The 18,119-nt window shown below is 45.3% G+C and overlaps 1 protein-coding gene across 2 annotated transcripts in view; it reads left to right on the top strand.

Moving 5' to 3' along the window:
* PRKCB (protein kinase C beta) overlaps positions 1-18,119 on the top strand; it is a 311,539-nt gene that overhangs the window by 264,349 nt on the left and 29,071 nt on the right. For both annotated transcript variants that reach the window (XM_019922044.3, XM_019922043.2), the window contains exons 11-15: positions 3,444-3,535; positions 5,280-5,342; positions 10,469-10,607; positions 14,665-14,745; positions 15,027-15,134. In XM_019922044.3, coding sequence (XP_019777603.1) covers positions 3,444-3,535; positions 5,280-5,342; positions 10,469-10,607; positions 14,665-14,745; positions 15,027-15,134 — 483 coding nt within the window. The remainder of the gene's footprint in view (positions 1-3,443; positions 3,536-5,279; positions 5,343-10,468; positions 10,608-14,664; positions 14,746-15,026; positions 15,135-18,119) is intronic.

Here is an 18,119-nt window from a genome sequence, read left to right as displayed (position 1 = left end):
GCTACGGTGACAGACAGATATTTAATTTTATTTATTTACTGATTGAATATGAGCGGTCACGGAGAAAGGAAATTTAAAATTAACTGAAGTCGTTTCACGCTTCAGAGACAAGGGCAAGTGTGTAAATGAAAAGTAACCGCAATAACGATGATAATTTGGAAGAAACACTTTGAAAGTTGAGCAGACTGGCTAGTTTGAAGAGAAAGATGGTGAGCTCGCCTTTCGGAGCTTTTAATTGGAGTTGACAGTGGAACACCCACGTAGAAACGTCCTGTAGCCAGCTGGAGCTGACTGGAGCTCAGGAGAAAGGGAGAGGATAGAAATTGAAGTCGAGATTCATCAGCCTAGAGCGATGAGAGTTGATGTTTTGAGCTGTGACAAGTCCTCTTTGGAAAACAGAGCAAGTAGCAGGAACCAAGCTGGACTTGGGGTCCATATTCAATACATACTTTCCGATGTCCATGTAGGAGAGGCCAGCAAGTAGGTCCTGATCCAAACCCACTGCACGTGACTATGAGAAAGATCTGTGAAGCCTTGGAATAATTTTATAGGAAGCGTGGGGAACAAAGTCGGATTTCAGGGCACTATGGGGGGAATAATTATGTCAGAATTGGAGGTAGTGGGTGAGCTGAAGTCCCTCTCATGAAATTTCTCTGAACACATCCTACTTTAGATGATGGCTTTAGTTAGTTGTATATTAACCATGATTCTGAATTCCTATGGAATTAACCAAGATTCTGAATTTTCTGACGGCAAGACCTGTACCTTATCATTTTTGCCCTTTTAACACCTAATACCATGAATTGCAAACATCAATGCTCAATAAAAGTTCTAAAATTCACTTCTCTGCTCAAGATGGGCTCTAGATTGCCATTGGCAGTGTTTTCCAAATTTTGATGTTCCTTGCGTTGGAGTGGGAGATGAAGTACATGGGCAGATTACATTTATTTTAAAAATAAGTCATTTAAGGGATTGATGTACCAAAGCCAGACTGGTGATAGCATGGAGTCAATAGACTCCAGAGAGGCATTTATTTTTTTACAGAGACAATGAATCTCCATTTATGACTTTGGTATGAAGTTTTAAAATTTTTAAATAACTGTGTTTAAGTAAAAAAAAAAATAAGGTAAGTTAATAAAAAACATTATAAAATAAGTAAATTTTAGCAGATGATTTAGAACAACGTGGTAAAGGTCTTAATGTAAGTGAGATGACTGACGTTTGGGTGGATGGCCTTATGCAGTTCATCATAATCCGATCCCATGTCTTGATCCCATCTCCTCTTTTGTAACTCCAGGCATTCTACTCTCCCTCTACAGGAATAATAGCCGTCAAAGCAGGGGCTTCAGTGCTAGTTATATTTTTAATAATATGCATTAAGATAAACACAAAACTCGAAAGGTAAAAACATAGCCCACCTAAAATGATCTCCCACCCCATTTTGGGAGACATTGCCATTTGGAAGTTTATCTGGTCTCCCCACTTGCCTGGGGGAATCCTTAACATCGGGCACCACGGATCGTTCCCAGTAGCATCTCTGGCAGTAGAAGAGCCTGGCGAAGAGTGGGCATCATTAAGTGTTTGCTCGGAAAATGAAAGGACAACAAGATGCCAACCATAATGTTTAATAGCTGAAGAACTGGTGTGCCAACGCCACACTCAGTACAGTTCGAAGATGACAGATGTCAGGGTTGCCCCGAATACAGTGAGTGGTAGAAACAGACCACAGAACGTGGCATTACCCACCGTGGAGCTCTCTCCCTGATGTGGGGATTCTGACTAATGAGTCTGGGGGGGCAAGTTGAGTTCTTCCAAGCAGAAAGCAAGCAACTGAAATCTCTCCCTCACTTTCTTCTCTCTCTGTGGCCGATGCCATCTGCTAGTTTTAAAAATAATTTTTAAAAGCAAGTGTTTTGGTTCTCTTCAATGTGCAGCAAAGACAGATGCTATTTTTAGGCTTGTTTTCTATCAGAAAACCCCCAAAGAACCAGGGGCAGGGTGTGGGCAGTTCTGGCTGACTGTCTCCGCTCTGCCACTAACTTGTAAGCGACCTTTTTGCAAACCTCATATGGCTTGGAGTGGAGGGTTCTGCCTCTCATTAGACATGTTGAGAGGGTGAAGTAGAATCGGGCTGAGAAAGTCCTTCGACATTTCAAAAATGATTGATTAACCTGTACCCGTCCCTTGTGGTCTGCCAGCTTTTTTTGACGTCCCTTCTCTTCTCCCCTGGACTGGAAGCTCCCAGAAGGGAGGACACACCCACACATCCATACAATGTCTGGGTCAGAACCTTACACGGGAAGCTGCATAATACGAGGTTACAAGTGTAGACTCTGAAACCAACCTGCCCGGGGTTCAAATCCTGCCATGGGGAAAAGGTAATGTTTGTCATGTTGGGTTGTTCAGAGATAAATGAGACACAATATGTAAAGCGCTCAGCTTAGTCACATCGTGCTTGCAAGGTGGTAGCTTCGTTTCGTTGTTTTTATTCTAATTATTATACACTCAATACACATTTGATCAATGCACACATGACTGTTGTATGTAAGATAAAGTTCTGTGCACTGTAAGGAAGACTTTTTTTAGTGGTGGATTAAACCTTTGTGGTATGGCCGCCGTCATTGTTAGAACACTTTACATACGTCATCTTGGTACTTAACTCTATGGGCAGGTGGGTCGTGTCCACTTTACAGGTGGAGAGAAAGCTGGAGATCTGAGAGGTTAAGTAACAGCTGTTGCACAGCTAGTAAGTAGTGGAAAGAGACTTCAAATCCTATATTGATTTCATAGGGACCCTTTGCCCTACACATCACTTCTCTGCTACCCTCCTCCTGGTCTTACAGCCCCGTACAATAGCTTGGTGACTTTTGACAGCAAACCCCCTTTTACGCAGTGACCCAGCCACCTTAATATGTAAGTAAAACAGAAACACATATTTCACAGTGCGACCAGTCCCGGAAGCCACACACTGTCATTTTTACAGTATCCTATTGGTTACACAAGTCAGTCCAATTCTCAGAGGGAAGGGACTACACCAGGATGTGAACACCGGGCAGTGGAAATCACAGGGGACATGGTGGAGGCTGGCTCCCACAGCTTACCTGTTACCTGTATGTGATTCACTTAATAGTCTCCACTGTTTATTAAAATAAGATTTACTAAACAATGATAGCCACTAAGTCACCAGATTAACGTGCTAATTATATCTTCCAGTACCGACAAGTATAAAGTTAGCATTATTAATTTAAGAAAACAATTCACATACTGCCTGTGGTCACTTGCATACTTCCAGTGGCACAAATACTCCGCTTGGGGAAACAGTGCACCCAACCTGTCATAGAGTCCTGGTGGTTTTGATCATAAATCCCAGCTATTACCTGCTCTCCATTTGGACCCCAAGAAACTGTAAGAGGCTGACTTTGCTCTTTGCTGTCTTCTCCCAGGACCGCCTGTACTTTGTGATGGAGTATGTGAATGGTGGCGACCTCATGTACCACATCCAACAAGTGGGCCGGTTCAAGGAACCTCACGCTGTGTAAGTGAGAACTGGTGCTGTGCTTTTCCCTTGGGATAAATGGGTAGGTTGTTAGTTCTTTTGGGTTCTTAGTCGAATAGGGATTTTAAACATCTTGAGCTTTTTCTTTAAACATCTTGGGCTTCTGAGAAATACATGGCCGGGGCAAAGGGTGTTCTGCTGAGATGGGATACTTCTTTCTCTCTTGACACCAGCTAAGAACAAGAAGCTTGAAAGCCACAGCTATTTCTTTATCTCTAAGTTTCTTGGGGCCGCGCTGCGTGGCATGTGGGATCTTAGTTCCCTGACGAGGGATCGAACCCACGCCCCTTGAATTGGAAGCGCGGAGTCTTAACCACTGGACTTCCAGGGAAGTCCCTATCTCTACGTTTTGCCCCTGGCTCATGAAGAAAGCCCTATAGCTTCCTCGGGGAATGTCATTGTAGGTTTTGTGTATTCCTTTGCTGATGTTTATTGAGAGCTTACTATGTGCCAGGCCCAGAGAGTTTTTAGAGACTTGATCAAGGTCACAGAGCTAGTGTGAGGCAGATCCAGAATTCTGACCCAGATCTTCTTTGCTCACGTTCTCTGTCCGACACCACTCTCCCTCTGAGATGCCCTCGTTCTGGGGAGGTGAAGGCGCAAGCTGCGTAGAGACTACGCTCTGTGGCTCTTGGGGTGGAGAGACTGACTCTGCGTCTTTGGAAATCTGTTTCCCCTGCTGAGCTCATGCTGTCCCCTTCAGTCCACAAGGCAGCTGGTCTCTTCTCTTTAGAACACAAATGTCATCCTGTTTCTCCCGGCTGTTGGAGAACAGGAGCACGGCAAGTCATAGGATCAGCAGAGCTAACCTCTCCTAGGGAGTTTGCTGGGCTCTTATCGTCCTGCTAGAAGGCTCTGGAGGCTCATCTAGGGCACCATCCCATCATCTCAGAGGCCTGCTGACTCCTGTTCAGCTCAGCCTTGCCCCCCTCCTCCCACCTGCCCAGGTCATGAGCACTAATTCTGATAGGGTTTGCATTCTCTTGCTTCCAGGTCGTGCCATTTGTGTGTCTTGGCACAGTCCTAATGGGTTGGCTCTTCTTGTAGTTCTGACATCTAATTGACCACTGACCTTCGCTCCATTATCACACAAGATGCATTGTCAGGACATTTTACAGAGCTCCCCAAAGGCCTGCCTAACCTTTGTAACGGGGCTTTCTGGTTCTCTCAAAAATCTGTTTCCTTCCGGGCCTTCATGAAGAGCTTATGCTCTAGCCAGGTGCTGTTTCCAATACTGACTGAGCCATTCATTAGCTGTACAACTTGGTCAAGTTATTTCATGTCACTAAGCCTCAGTTTCCTCATTTGAGGAACAGGGAAGTAATAGTGTCACCTACCTTATAGGATTGTTATTTAGATTTAATCAGATGATAACCTGAAATGATGCAAGGTTGATGGTACGCCTTCAGCAGATGTTAGCCGTTATCATGCTGGAGTCTGAAATGATCATTCTCCAGCCAGTTCATCGCATCCCGTGGCCTCCTCCCCACCAAGCAGGTGCTGAACCTCTGCCCACCGCATTTCGTCCTTAGCCTCAAGCTCTGTAAACCCTGTTGATCCGTCCAAACTCTCATACTTCGTTTTATGAGATGTATGGTTGACCGTCCATGGTGGAACATTAATGCCCTATGCCCAGTTCAATATTGTATTGAGTTCTGAGAGTTGCCAAGCATATGGTGTCCTTGAATTTCTGCATTGCTTTTTTTTTTTTTTTTAATTTCAGATTTTATGCTGCGGAAATCGCCATTGGTCTGTTCTTCTTACAGAGCAAGGGCATCATTTACCGGTAAGTGAACCCTGCTGTACTTCCCGTCTCCTTGGTTCCTAAGCTCCTCCCTTCCCTGCCTCTTTCTTCAACTGCTTTTAAAATTAGAATCCACGGTGGGGGAGGAATCCTCCAGTGCTAACTTGGGCATGTGCTCTGCCAGGCAGCATTGCCCACTGCCCTGGCAAAGTTTGGGCAGCTCTATACGATGACAGATCTTCCTCCAGTGATGGTTCAGAGCCTCGAATGTGAGACCATTTGCTCAGAGGAGGGGGCTCACCCCTGGGGACCAGCCCTTCTTTCTCTCACCCGTGAATCCCACATTTGGGGAGCAAGCAAAGAATCGTGGCTGGCAGAATGTGCTGGATCATATTATTAGGAAACAAATTTCTTTCTTTCTTTCTTTCCTTTTTTCTCCTTTTTTTTTGCTATGTAACTATAATTTGGAAATGGATCTCTGAGTAGCTTGCCCTGAAAGACAGGATTAAGCTCAGGACTTGGCATTTGCCCGTTTTTGCAGGAGCAAGTGTATGATCAAAGCCGGATGAGTCAGCCCATTTTATATCTCATGCAAGGAGCCTGGGGCTGCTGTTTGTCAGTGAGTCCAGGGTGTACAGTTCTCCTTACACTACACGGATGCAAATGGCATTACAGTGCAGGCTTGCGTTGGTTTGTCATGCAAGGGAGGCTGGCGCGTGGCACGGGGCTTCCAAAGAGCACTTGGCATGGGCGAGGGTCTATTTAAAAGATCCTGAAGAGTCATCAGAGTCCGTTTCGTTCGTTCATTCATTCGACAGACATTTATTGAAAGCCTACCATGCGCTGGCCTCTCGTCTAGATGGTGGGGATACAGCGTGAAGAAAACAGACAAAGCCCCACCTTTGTAGAACTCATATTCCAGTGGTGGAAGACAGATACGTAAATCATACAAATACAGTCTGTCGAGTAGTGAGAAGTACTATGGAGGAAAGTCAAGCAGGGGAGGGGTCTGGTGTGGGCTGGGTGGTGGTGGGTTGCCTGTCATTCTGTACAGAGCATGAGATTAGGGTCTGAAGAGTTAGGGAAGACCCTCGGAGGCCTGGTCTTACTAAAGCAATTGAAGGATATGGGACTAAAAGGCATAAAGAGATCAGCCTTGGTGATCTCAAGGCAGAAACTGGAAGTGAGGCTATGGGCCCTGGTGGGATGGAGGGATGGAAGGCAAGGGCCTTGCCAGAAGCCTGCAGAGTCCTGGGGCTTTTTTTCACTCCGTGAAGTAGCACATCTGGAACGCATAGAGTCCCCCCTCTGCCTGTGTGCTCCTGAATGGAGGAATGAAGGTCAGGAAGCCAAGTGGCTTTACGTGGCACAGTGTGATCTCAGTGAAGAAATAGAAACAGAGAGAGTAACCATAACGATTTAAACTGTAAATTGTGTGGTCATTCAGCCCACGCTTGTCCTCAGTGAATATGTGTCACCACGTATGCGTGAGATGGGACCTGTGAAGCCTCTAATTCCCCGTTTCTCCTTTGACTGTCATGGCGGGAGCATCTTGTGCTGAATGCAATTCTGGTGTTGAAAGGTACACATTATCTTCCATACGACATGACCCCAAATTCAAGCCCGTGACTTTCGCTGGTGCGTACCCAAAAAACCGGGGATCATGGGTAATTGTTCACTCTACATGGCTTTCACCTTACGTGCTGACATTTGAACCTAACTCCTATACGAGATGGACCTCCACCAGAATAGAATCAAGGCACTCAAGCGTTGCTGAGAAGATTAAACAGAGGACTGTAAGTTTATTGGAAGAAACTCCAGTCCCAGTGGAGGAAACAGGAGACGAAATGATTAGAGTCCTTGCCAACAGGGTTGGGATTGAAGGCAAGGTTTCCAGTCTAGCAGGGAGCTGGATTGGGAGCTGGGGTCCATTTGGTCCAAGTCATAAAATGCAAAGATTAGCATTCTAGGTGCTAGACCTGCCTAAATGCAAAGCTTTTTCTGCTCACGACACATTCTCTCTTTCTTCCTCCATTATTTATACATTTAGGGCATATTGATCACTTTTTTAAGCCACTCAACATCTGAACCCCTTTCATTTGTGAGTAGGAATGGAGTCCATATCCTCCTCTAAAGATTTAACGTGCCAGATACTTTCACAGCCTCCCTGTAGGAAGAGCAGATGCACAACTCAGGCTCTGATGCCCATCACACTCACTGAAGACCTTGAATCAGAAGTTAGTGACCAAGAAAACAGAGGCTGTAGAATCGAGAGGGGCCATAGTCCATCAGCTGCGTCTGGTTTCCAGAGGCATGAGGGGAAGCGGTTCTTAGCAGCAGCATCCAGAGCCCAGTGCTAGGGCTTCATGGAACAAGGGATGATGTCTGTGCCCAGTGGTGACATCAGTGGCATCTTCGCTGGGGCATCTCTGTGCTGCAATTAGGCATTGTTCCTGGCTGTGTAGCCTGCAAATCTGATTCTTCCGCCTTTTTGGAGATTCTCTGAGCTCTCCAATTCCCTTTTAAAAAATTCCTTTTTTGGCTGAAATAGTCAGAGTTGGTTTTTGTTGCTCACAATCAGGAACTTCAGTGGAGACAGTGTTTGCAATTGATAATCAAGTGAAAACTGTAAAAAAAATTTACATGACAGAAGGTGTATGGTTTTCTAACTTCATAGAGATTGGTTTCATGTTGGTAAAGTCTTTAAATGTTATAAATGCCCCTCTTCTTCATTTGGATCTCTAGTTATTTGGACAGTTCTTAAGTAAAGAGGATGAGGAATCATGCTAGACTTGCGCTCTCTGAGGACCATGGCTGGAGATGTTGGTTGCGGGGAGGACAAACGACCCTTCCAAACTTAGTGTCTGATTTGTAGATTACCGTCTCTGGAATGTGTGTTGATTTTGCCCTTGATGGATTTGTGAACATGAAACATCTGGCCAGCCCCCTTTAGAAAGCAGGAATGAAGATTTATTACATTAAACAAAAGAATGGAGTGGGCTATCAAAACACTATTATGTGACAGTGAATATGACCAGGGCGTGCTCCAGCCCCATGACCTGCTGGCTCTTAGCACCTCAAGCTCCTTTTCTATAATAGATGAAGATGTCCTCACTTCCAGAGTTGCTTGCCCCAGCTGCCTCCTTGGGGGCATGTGGTCAAGCTGAGGGGAATGTCATGGATCTCCGTCAGTCAAATCACATGCAGACCTGGTATGTTTAGGTGAAACAAGTGTCTGCAAAGTCAGCTTTTCTAAGTTCCAAGCTGGCCTTCAGAGACCTCTGTGGCTTGTAGAGAAACATGAAGGCTGGATATGGGTAGCACCATGGACAGCACCAGAGATCGTGGAATGTTGCTGTTGGTAAACACTGGGGTGCAAGTGAGCTTCCCCTTGGATGAAGAGACCTCACAGACATAGATAGGAGATGCCAGGATATATTTTCAGGTTGTATTTGTTTAGTTGAAGATGATGACAGCAACTACATTCAAACTAACTTACATTAAAGGAGGCATTTCCTGGCTGACACAACTGAAAAGTCCAGGAGGCAGATCTCACTTCAGGCCTGGATGGATCCAGTGGCTCAAATGACGTTATGAACATTTATTCTCTTTCTCTAGGTTCTGCGTTATCTATACTAGCTTTCTTCTCTCCATCTGTGACCCTCGCACTTCTAGACTTACTTTCTACCACCTGAGCCATCCCAGTGTAAAAAGAGCTCATCTCTTTCCTGATGGTATCTGTAAAAATGCCAGGGCTGATGTTGATGTTCAGAGGCTTTGAATAGCTCATAGTGGGTCACATGGCCATTCCTGAACCAGTCACTATGACCAGCAGGATTTCCACTGGCCAGGACAGGACCACATGACCACTCCTGGAACCAGAAGTTAAGAGCCGCATCACCAACCATGAGAATCAGGGAAGGTTGTTCTTGAGAATCAGGCAAGATGGTTCTTCAGAGGAATATTAGGATGCTTGAGAATGGCTTGAGAATCATGGAAGGTGGTTCTTCAAAGGAATAATAGGTTGCTCTCACCCCAGGATGCTAGAATAGGCAGAAGCCACAGATGTCCACCACCCAGTGAAGATGATTTAAAGGAGAGATCTGAACTGAACAGTAGATCCCTTTACCTCTGAGGAAGTTGGATTTCTCATGGGATTGAGGAAGTCTGGCCCATAGATCGTCCTTACTCACTGATGCTGAAACACCAAGTGATGACATTGGAGTCAATGTTTAGGGAGGAGGAAAGTGTGATGATATCAGAGTCTTCAGATACACTGGGAGTGTGCAAGGGTCCACAAACATCAAACTCTCCTCATCAACATGGATGAAATAAAAGAATGGGAGTGTAGCCCGTGTCATTTAGGACATCACTCCATGGAGGTGACACCTTCCTGACACTCTGTTACAGTAACCTCCTTCAGTTCCTGTCCATCTCATCATTCTTTTTATTTCCTTCGTACCATCCATCAGAAGCTATAATAAGCATGCTTATAGATTTGAATACTTGGTAATTGTCTTTTCCCCTCCACTAGAATTTAATCCTAACAAGAGCAGGATGCTTGTTTATCTTGTTCATAGTATATACCTCACTCAACGCATAGTGCCTGTCACATAGTAGGTGTGCAACACATATTTTTTGGTTGAAAGAATCAGTAGAAACTCCTGGGTTCATGGCCTAGGAACTGGCTTAGGAGAGCTTGGGGCACTTGGTGTTAAATAAGATGCTCTCAATCCATTTTTTTCTCCATGATTTTCAGAGATTTTTTAAAAATAAAAATGTGTGTAAAACATATCTTCCTACGAAATGCAAGCGGTCCTGAAGTCGCAGAGGTCAACTCTGGAGATGCTCCTGGATACAGGAAGCTTCTGTGGATGCTCTGTCCTTTATACAGCTGTCTGTGGATCACTGTTCTCAGAGCTGCTGTCTCACTGTGTCCTTCTGAGACGCTTGGCACAGTTGGCTCTGTAGGAAAAGCAAAGCACAGGGGTTTGTGCACCCTTGTATCTCCCTGCCAGATTATAAACTGTTGGAGGGCAAGGGCTGCGCTGTACCCATGGCTGTGCCTCCAACACCCCTGCTGTAGTGTCTGGCGCATAATGAGTGGCTGTTGGTTGACTTGAAATAAATAGCATTTAATTGAATCTCTAAATCTTCTGTCTGCACAGAGACCTGAAACTTGACAATGTGATGCTGGATTCTGAGGGTCACATCAAGATCGCTGATTTCGGCATGTGTAAGGAAAACATCTGGGACGGAGTGACAACCAAGACCTTCTGTGGCACTCCAGACTACATCGCCCCTGAGGTGAGCCGATGCCAACCCCTAAGGCGTGTCTGTGTTGTGTTGATGTACTGATGTCTCCCCGGGGCCCTAGGTGGCCACATAGGAGCTGGGAAAGGTTCAGGGGGTACCTGACAAGCAAACCTCAGGCTGATCCTTCTCCTGTCCTCTAAATTATTCCTTTGCGATCACACATGAAAATTAGCTTAGCACACATCCAGAAGCTCAGGCCCAAAATACATCAAGGTTTGGGAGAAAATTTAAATAAAACTCAAAAGAACCATCCACCACACATCAGTAAAATTCTTCCTCAAGCTGCTATGGCTCACGGCCATAGGATACCTCCTAATTTTGACACTGAAACATTTGTTCAGGGAGGGAGGGAGGGAGGGGGAGGGGAAAGGGATAGATCGATTCTCTGGACTGACTTATGACACAGGGTCTGTGTACTAATAGGTATGCAGTAGTTGTGCTAAATCCTAAAAGCCTCAGAATTTTTCTTCCTATGATTAAGATATAAATGAAAGTGTGAAGATTTATTTTAGTGCCTCCCCGTTCCTTCCCAAAGGAAACGGTCAGTTGCAGAATGGATTTCCCCAACATGTCATGGTACAAAAACTTGTGCCAGATGATAGCCTTCCTTTTTCTCTGAATTGGTGCTCAGAAAGGTGGCATTCTGCAATCTGTTACTGGATTTTTATGGAAAGGAACTGAGAGCTTGGCAGAGAGTCTGGGAAATGGACATTCTAGAATTCCTCTTCTCCTGACTGTTAAGGCTTCATATGTAACAATGGTGATGGGAGGCCCCATGTCACTAAGTAGCTCGGCACTAAATTTAAAACCTGCATACTCTGTTACCAGAGCTGTTCCTCTTCTAGGAATCTAGTTTGCAAAACACACACACACACACACACACACACACACACTCACACACACACTCACACACACACACACTCCATACGTGGAAGGATATGTGTTTGAAGTCCTTTCTTCATTGCAGCACTATTTTTAATAATGAAAAATAGGGACTTCCTTGGCGGTCCAGTGGTTAAGACTTTGTCTTCCAACGCAGGGGGTGCAGCTCCCCCTGGTCGGGGAGCTAAGATCCCACACACCTGGCTGCCAAAAAAAAAAAAACAAACTGAAACATAAAACAGAAGCAATATTGTAACAAATTCAGTAAAGACTTTAAAAGTGGTCCACATCAAAAAAAATCTTAACAAAGAAATAATGAAAAACGGAAGGCAACCTCAAAGACGATCAATAAAGGAACAGTGCTACATTGCATATTAAGAAATCTTGTTCAGCCCTTACAAAGATCAGAGCACACCTGTCTGCACTACCTTGAACAATGTTTGTTGATTAAGGGATGGGCAATAGACTGAATGATTTATAGTATGGAATACTATTAGGCATCTGTATATGCAGATGTGGAAATACCATTGAGAGAAAAAAAGCAAGTTACAGAATGATAAATACAATATGACACCATTTCTGGAAAATAACACTAATACACAGAACACTGCTATATGTTTCTTATGAGTATGTAGATATGCAGGCAACAGTATAGAAAATCTGGAAGATTACAGACTGATTTTACAACATTGGTTACCTCTGAGGATAAGGCCGTCGTAGAGGGGAATTTAGCTTAATCTGTGTACTGTTTAAATTTTTCACAAGGTAAATGTATTTGTGTATTACTTGAGGAATTGGAAAGTAATCCTTTAAGCACTTAATCCTTTATTAGGACCCAATGGAGTTATCCCCACGTGACATACATTGCTTTATTATCATTTTGCTGATTAGGACATCAGACACAATTCCTTGATCTGCCACGAGTTCAGTGATCTCTGGTTCACAAGTCCTGCTGCCCTTAACAGTCACCTGGGGAGCTTTTAAAATGGGGATGTCCAGGCGTCACCCTAGGTGCATGGAATCAGAATCCCTGCAGGGTGGGCCTCCACATCTGTGGTTTTCAAAAGTTCCTGGGTGCTCTTGATGCCGGCAAGCAGGAGCCCCGACTTGTGTTACTGGGGAAGCTGCATCCTCCTCCAGCTCACAGCCCGCAGCCCGCTGGGGAGGGGAATAAACTCAGGTCAGGTGTCCCCCTGCTTTGCCATTAAATAACCCCATCGCCTCCGGCTACTTCTTTCATCTCGCACAGGCTCTATTTCTCTTTGTAAAAGGATTAACTTGTTAGGTTGTCATGAGGATCGAAGGAGACATGAAGTACTTTAAAAGTGGTGAGGGTGTGTGGGGGGAAACAGATCCTCTAACACACAAGCGCTGAGAGTATAAATGAGCACAGCCACTTGGGAGTTTAATTTGACAATTCTTCTTAAATTTAAGATTCGTATTTTTAACGACCTGATCACCTCTCTATTCAATTTGTATTTAATCAGATAGTGCCTGCGTGTAGTAAAAGACATACAAGAGTATGTATTGCATTATTCCTAATAATGGAGAAAATAGGATGCCTAACAGTTAAATGTGTGCTGCATATACTTATGAAATTGATTTATTAAATTGATTTTATAAAAAAAAAAAAGTGTGAGAACACTTGCAATATGTGTTCTCCCAGAAAGCTTTCTCTTCATCCCTTGAGGTCAGTTCTCCTCAGAGGATACTTCTGATTTCAGGGCAGAAGCCGAGGTGGGAGATGGAATTGGATAAACGGACAGTTACTTTATAGCCAAGGTTGCTCAGACACACGTGTTGAGTAAAACAAACCATGGCCGCATTAGAGAACTTTTGAGTCATAGCTGACATTTCGAGGGCATAAGAAGTGAGAGGCACATATTTCTCTTTGATCCTCAGAAAACCCTATGACAGAGATATTATTATAAACTTCATTTTGTAGATGAGGAAACTGAGACTTAGAGAAGTTAAGTAACTTCCCCCAGGGTCACACGCTGGGAAACGGCAGTCAGGATTCCAAGTCTGGACTGTCTGGCCCTCAATCCTCAGCCCTTAACCTTTGCTGTATCACCTTCTAATCCCTCTGATACAGTGAGTTTTACACCCCTACATCCTGATGGATGGTCACACAGCTGTTCGAGACTTTGCCATGCTCTGGGAATTTGGTAATAAATAGCAAAACCTTGAAAACTATGTGTACCATTTGATCCACCCGTTCTACTCCTAGGAACTTATCTTAAGGAAAAACAAATTGAACAAATGTCCAGATATCTAATTACGTGGAAGGAACCCAGTCAGTTGGGTATTGATGAAATAGATTTTGGTATATCCATCCAATGGAACATTGTGCAGAGGTAAAAGCTGGTTATGTTGATGTACAGATATTAGCATGGAAATTCTAAATGAATAAAATCCTGTACTAAAATTCCACGTTAAAGTATTCATGTAAAGCACATGCCTACATGCGGAGCTTAATATATATTAATAGAAAAAAACCTAGAAGGAAACAGACCAAATACCAATCATAATTTCTCTCTTGATAGAGGATTATGGGTGATTTTAATTGCATTCTCTTAGCTTATCTATATCTTTAAATAAATAGTAAAATAGGAATAAATGCTATTACATTTTTTAACTTAAAAGTCTTTTTAATTTTGGCAAAAAAGCACATTACCATCTTAACCAGTTCTAAGCATACAGTTCAGTAGCCTTAAATGTATTCACATTGTTGTGTAAATGTTATTACTTCAGGAATGAGAAACGAAGATGGGTTTTCTTCTTTAAAATGCCACGCTCACTGTATTAAAATTGAAAATAACACAACCACACTAGGTGCTTTAAAAAGGCAATGTGACATCCACAGATGTTTTCCCCGCCTGCGGGTATCTCTGCAAAAGGATGTCCATCTTCCTAAGGTAAAGAAATAGCTTGGGTGGACACTGGGCTCCCTGTTGACTCTTTTAGACAGAGACCCACATCTGGGACTGTGTCAGCCAATTTAATCTTTCACAATAGGCAGGTGACAGGCAAAGGAAGAACTCTCCCCCCCACCACCCTGCCCCCAGGGATGCTCCAGTCTTATTGTAAAAGAACTGCCTATTCAGTCAGTCTCAGCCGCTGCAAGAACCTGCCGTCTCCCTGACAGATGCCTTCTGTTTTCCAGATAATTGCTTATCAGCCCTATGGGAAGTCCGTGGATTGGTGGGCATTCGGAGTCCTGCTGTATGAGATGTTGGCTGGGCAGGTAATTGAATTTTAAGTGATTTGTAAGGAAAGTCCTCCCCCATCCCCATCCTCATGGTTTCTTTAGGAGAAAGTGTCAGCTTGATACCAGCTCACAGATCTGAACCTCTATGACTTCCGTGACCTTGGGGTTATTACCCTAGTCTGTTCACCAGTTTTCCTTATCTTCTCCCTGGAAGTGTGGCCTCGCTGTGGACCCCAGGGAGCAGCGCTTGTTGTTTTGGGGCAGTTGGGAGAGGTTCAGGCAGGACTCCTTCTCCCACCCTATCCTCTGTCCCACAGGCACCCTTTGAAGGGGAGGATGAAGATGAACTCTTCCAGTCTATCATGGAACACAACGTGGCTTATCCAAAGTCCATGTCCAAGGAAGCTGTGGCCATCTGCAAAGGGGTGAGTGAGCCCCTTAGAGCTTGCGGCCGGGACCACCACCTACAGGGGTGCTGGTTGTGCCCTGCACAAGGATGCTTTGCCCAGGGTGGGGGAGGGGCAGTGGTGGCTGAACTCCACCCCTCACCCACTTGCCAGCCTGTGAGCCTGGTACAGAGCTGCTACCGCCCAGAGGAAAGGGAGCTTTTTTCTAATTTGCACAGAAGCACCGTGGAGGACTGCCTGCAATAGCATCTTGCTGCTGGCTGGGCTCCAGGCTCTAAGCCAGCACAGGGGAATGCTAATGGAGTGAATGAGGTAGGAAGCACAGAGACTTTGCCAAAGAGCTAGAACCCAGGGGAAGGTACACAAGAGCTCTGTGGCACGAATCTGTCAGCTTCACTCTGCGCTGGGGCCTACGTGGTTAGTTAATACTAGGAGCGTGTGACTTTTGTCCTAAGAAAATATCAACCAGTATTGAGTTTAAGGAATTCTCTAGATAAGTTGACCCAAACTGAGTGTCCCCAAACCCGTACTCCCTCGCCAACCCACAGATGGCTGAAAAATTCGCACATTTATACATTGTGATGTATGCAGATTGTACCTGTGAACAAAGCGGGACACATGTTTTAGGGTAAGGATTGCTTGTTATGCATCTTGCGTGCGGCCAGGATGTGCTCACAGTGACCTGGGTGAGTCCCTGGAGACCAGTGGTCCTCCCCGTTGGTACCATCAGGATGACCTGAAGTGCTTTTTCAGAAAGCGCAGACCTCAGCCTCACCCCAGAGAGTAAGTCTGGGCATCTGTATTGTAAAAAAAAAGGTCGCTTGAAAACCACTGCCTTTAAGTATCTTAATCAAATGTGGTAACTTTTCAACTGATGAAAGTACGAAAGCAACACTGAGAGATCCCTAGAGAACAGGGCCCAGGGATGCTGCCTTTATAAAGTTTTCCCTCCCACCAGTCAGCAGTACCAGGGCATTCTCAGCGTTAGAGCATGCCCACCTGTGTGTCTGGATAAACCAGGGCTGCCAGCCCTAGATTCTTGGAGTGTTTGCAGATTTCCCATTGCCCAACCCAGCCCTGCCCTTCCTCACCCATCAGACACCATGTGAGCTGGCTTGGGTGAAGGAAAGCTGAAGACTCAGGTGGTTTATAACAGCTGGGCCAGCCCCTCCATCTAGAAGCACCTTGCCATGCTGCCTAAATTCCCACTCTCAGTGAGTCACCTAAGATGTGTGTGTCAGCTGCATAGGTTAGGATGCAAATATCCCTGGGGAAAACATATGTGAATTCGTCTCAGTCCCTAACATCTTAAAATTTATAGGTTGGGGCTTCCCTGGTGGCACAGTGGTTGAGAATCTGCCTGCCAATGCAGGGGACATGGGTTCGAGCCCTGGTCTGGGGAGATCCCACATGCCGCGGAGCAAGTAGGCCCGTGAGCCACAACTACTGAGCCTGCGCGTCTGGAGCCTGTGCTCCGCAACAAGAGAGGCCACGATAGTGAGAGGCCCCGTGCACCGTGATGAAGAGTGGCCCCCGCTCGCCGCAACTAGAGAAAGCCCGCACACAGAAACGAAGACCCAACACAGCAAAAGTTAATTAATTAATTAATAAACTCCTACCCCCAACATCTTCTTTAAAAAAAAAAAATTTATAGGTTGAAAATAGTTTTTGAGGCTATGAGGCGGGGAGAGGGAAGACGAGGAACAGAGCATGGAGAGGTTCATTAGGAGCTTAAGCGAGGCCCCTTGGCACCAAGAGAGAGCATGGAACAAGGCCAGGGCAAACCCCTGTAGACATTATACGGGGTTGGGGAGAGGGAGGAGGTCATACATGAGCTCTCAGTTTGTTTAATAATTGCCAACATTTGGGCTAACCTGGTGGCGCAGTGGTTGAGAGTCCACCTGCCGATGCAGGGGACGCGGGTTCGTGCCCCGGTCCGGGAAGATCCCACATGCCGCGGAGCGGCTGGACCCGTGAGCCATGGCCGCTGAGCCTGCGCATCCGGAGCCTGTGCTCCGCGACGGGCGAGGCCACGACAGTGAGAGGCCCGCGTACCGCAAAAATTGCCAACATTTAAAGATCAGGGAATTTCCCATAAACATTCAGCTGTCCAGTTTCTCTTGAAAAATCTGATCTGTCCATGCTGGTCCGTCATTCCTGTAAGGCATCAGTCAGCTGAATTGGAAGCCACTGTCTCTTTAGGTAGAATGTGCCCTCTCCTATCCTGATTTTTCTGGGCAAAAATCCCCATGTGAGCACAAATCCCAGCATTATTAGCCCTATGACAACCGGGAAGTTGTTCAACTCCACCTACAGATTGAGGACACACCTATGGGACTGCACATAAGGTTCTCTGATGACTAGATGGGTTAATACGAGGAAATCACGTAGAAGAGAGTCTGGCACTCTGCTCTGAAACCCTTGGGTTATTACTCCTACTATTACTAATGCTGGCACTGCTGTGTTACATGCTAGCCTCCTCTTGTGTTTTGAGCTTGCATCTCCCGAGACGGGGATTTTTTAAGTGGCAGATTTTGGAGCTCAAGACCATTTGCAAATTTCAACCCTTTCACTTCCTAGGTGCGTGGTCTTGAGCACGTTACTTTGCATCTGTGGGCTTCTGTTTATCTCCGAAAATGGAATATTAATCCTTAATTAAACAGAGTTTTGGAGAGTGTTAAATGAGGTAACAGAAGAACTAAGCGTTTTGCATGGTGTTGGCACAATAGTAGGTGCTCGATACATGTTCAAGACCTTCCCCTTCACAGCTCTGCCTGCTTAGACAGCTGGGGTTCTAAGTGGGTCATGGAGGAGAGGGTTTTCCAGGTCAGCTGCATTCAGCTTCAGCTCCAATTAGCAGTTTCCCTGGTAGAGCAGATTTCTATTAATTTCAGACCCATAACCTTCAGGATTAACGAGGGTGACTTTCTTGCTATTGTGTTTGCGGACCTTTCTGAGTTGTGTCGGCTGAGGCCTGTGTAGGCTTTTTCTTCAAGGTTGATG

The sequence above is a fragment of the Tursiops truncatus genome, chromosome 15, assembly GCF_011762595.2.
Source record: "Tursiops truncatus isolate mTurTru1 chromosome 15, mTurTru1.mat.Y, whole genome shotgun sequence".
NCBI classification, from domain to species: domain Eukaryota; kingdom Metazoa; phylum Chordata; class Mammalia; order Artiodactyla; family Delphinidae; genus Tursiops; species Tursiops truncatus.
The sequence above is the reverse complement of the archived record's forward strand: the minus strand, read 5'-3'. Positions and strand labels throughout refer to the sequence as shown.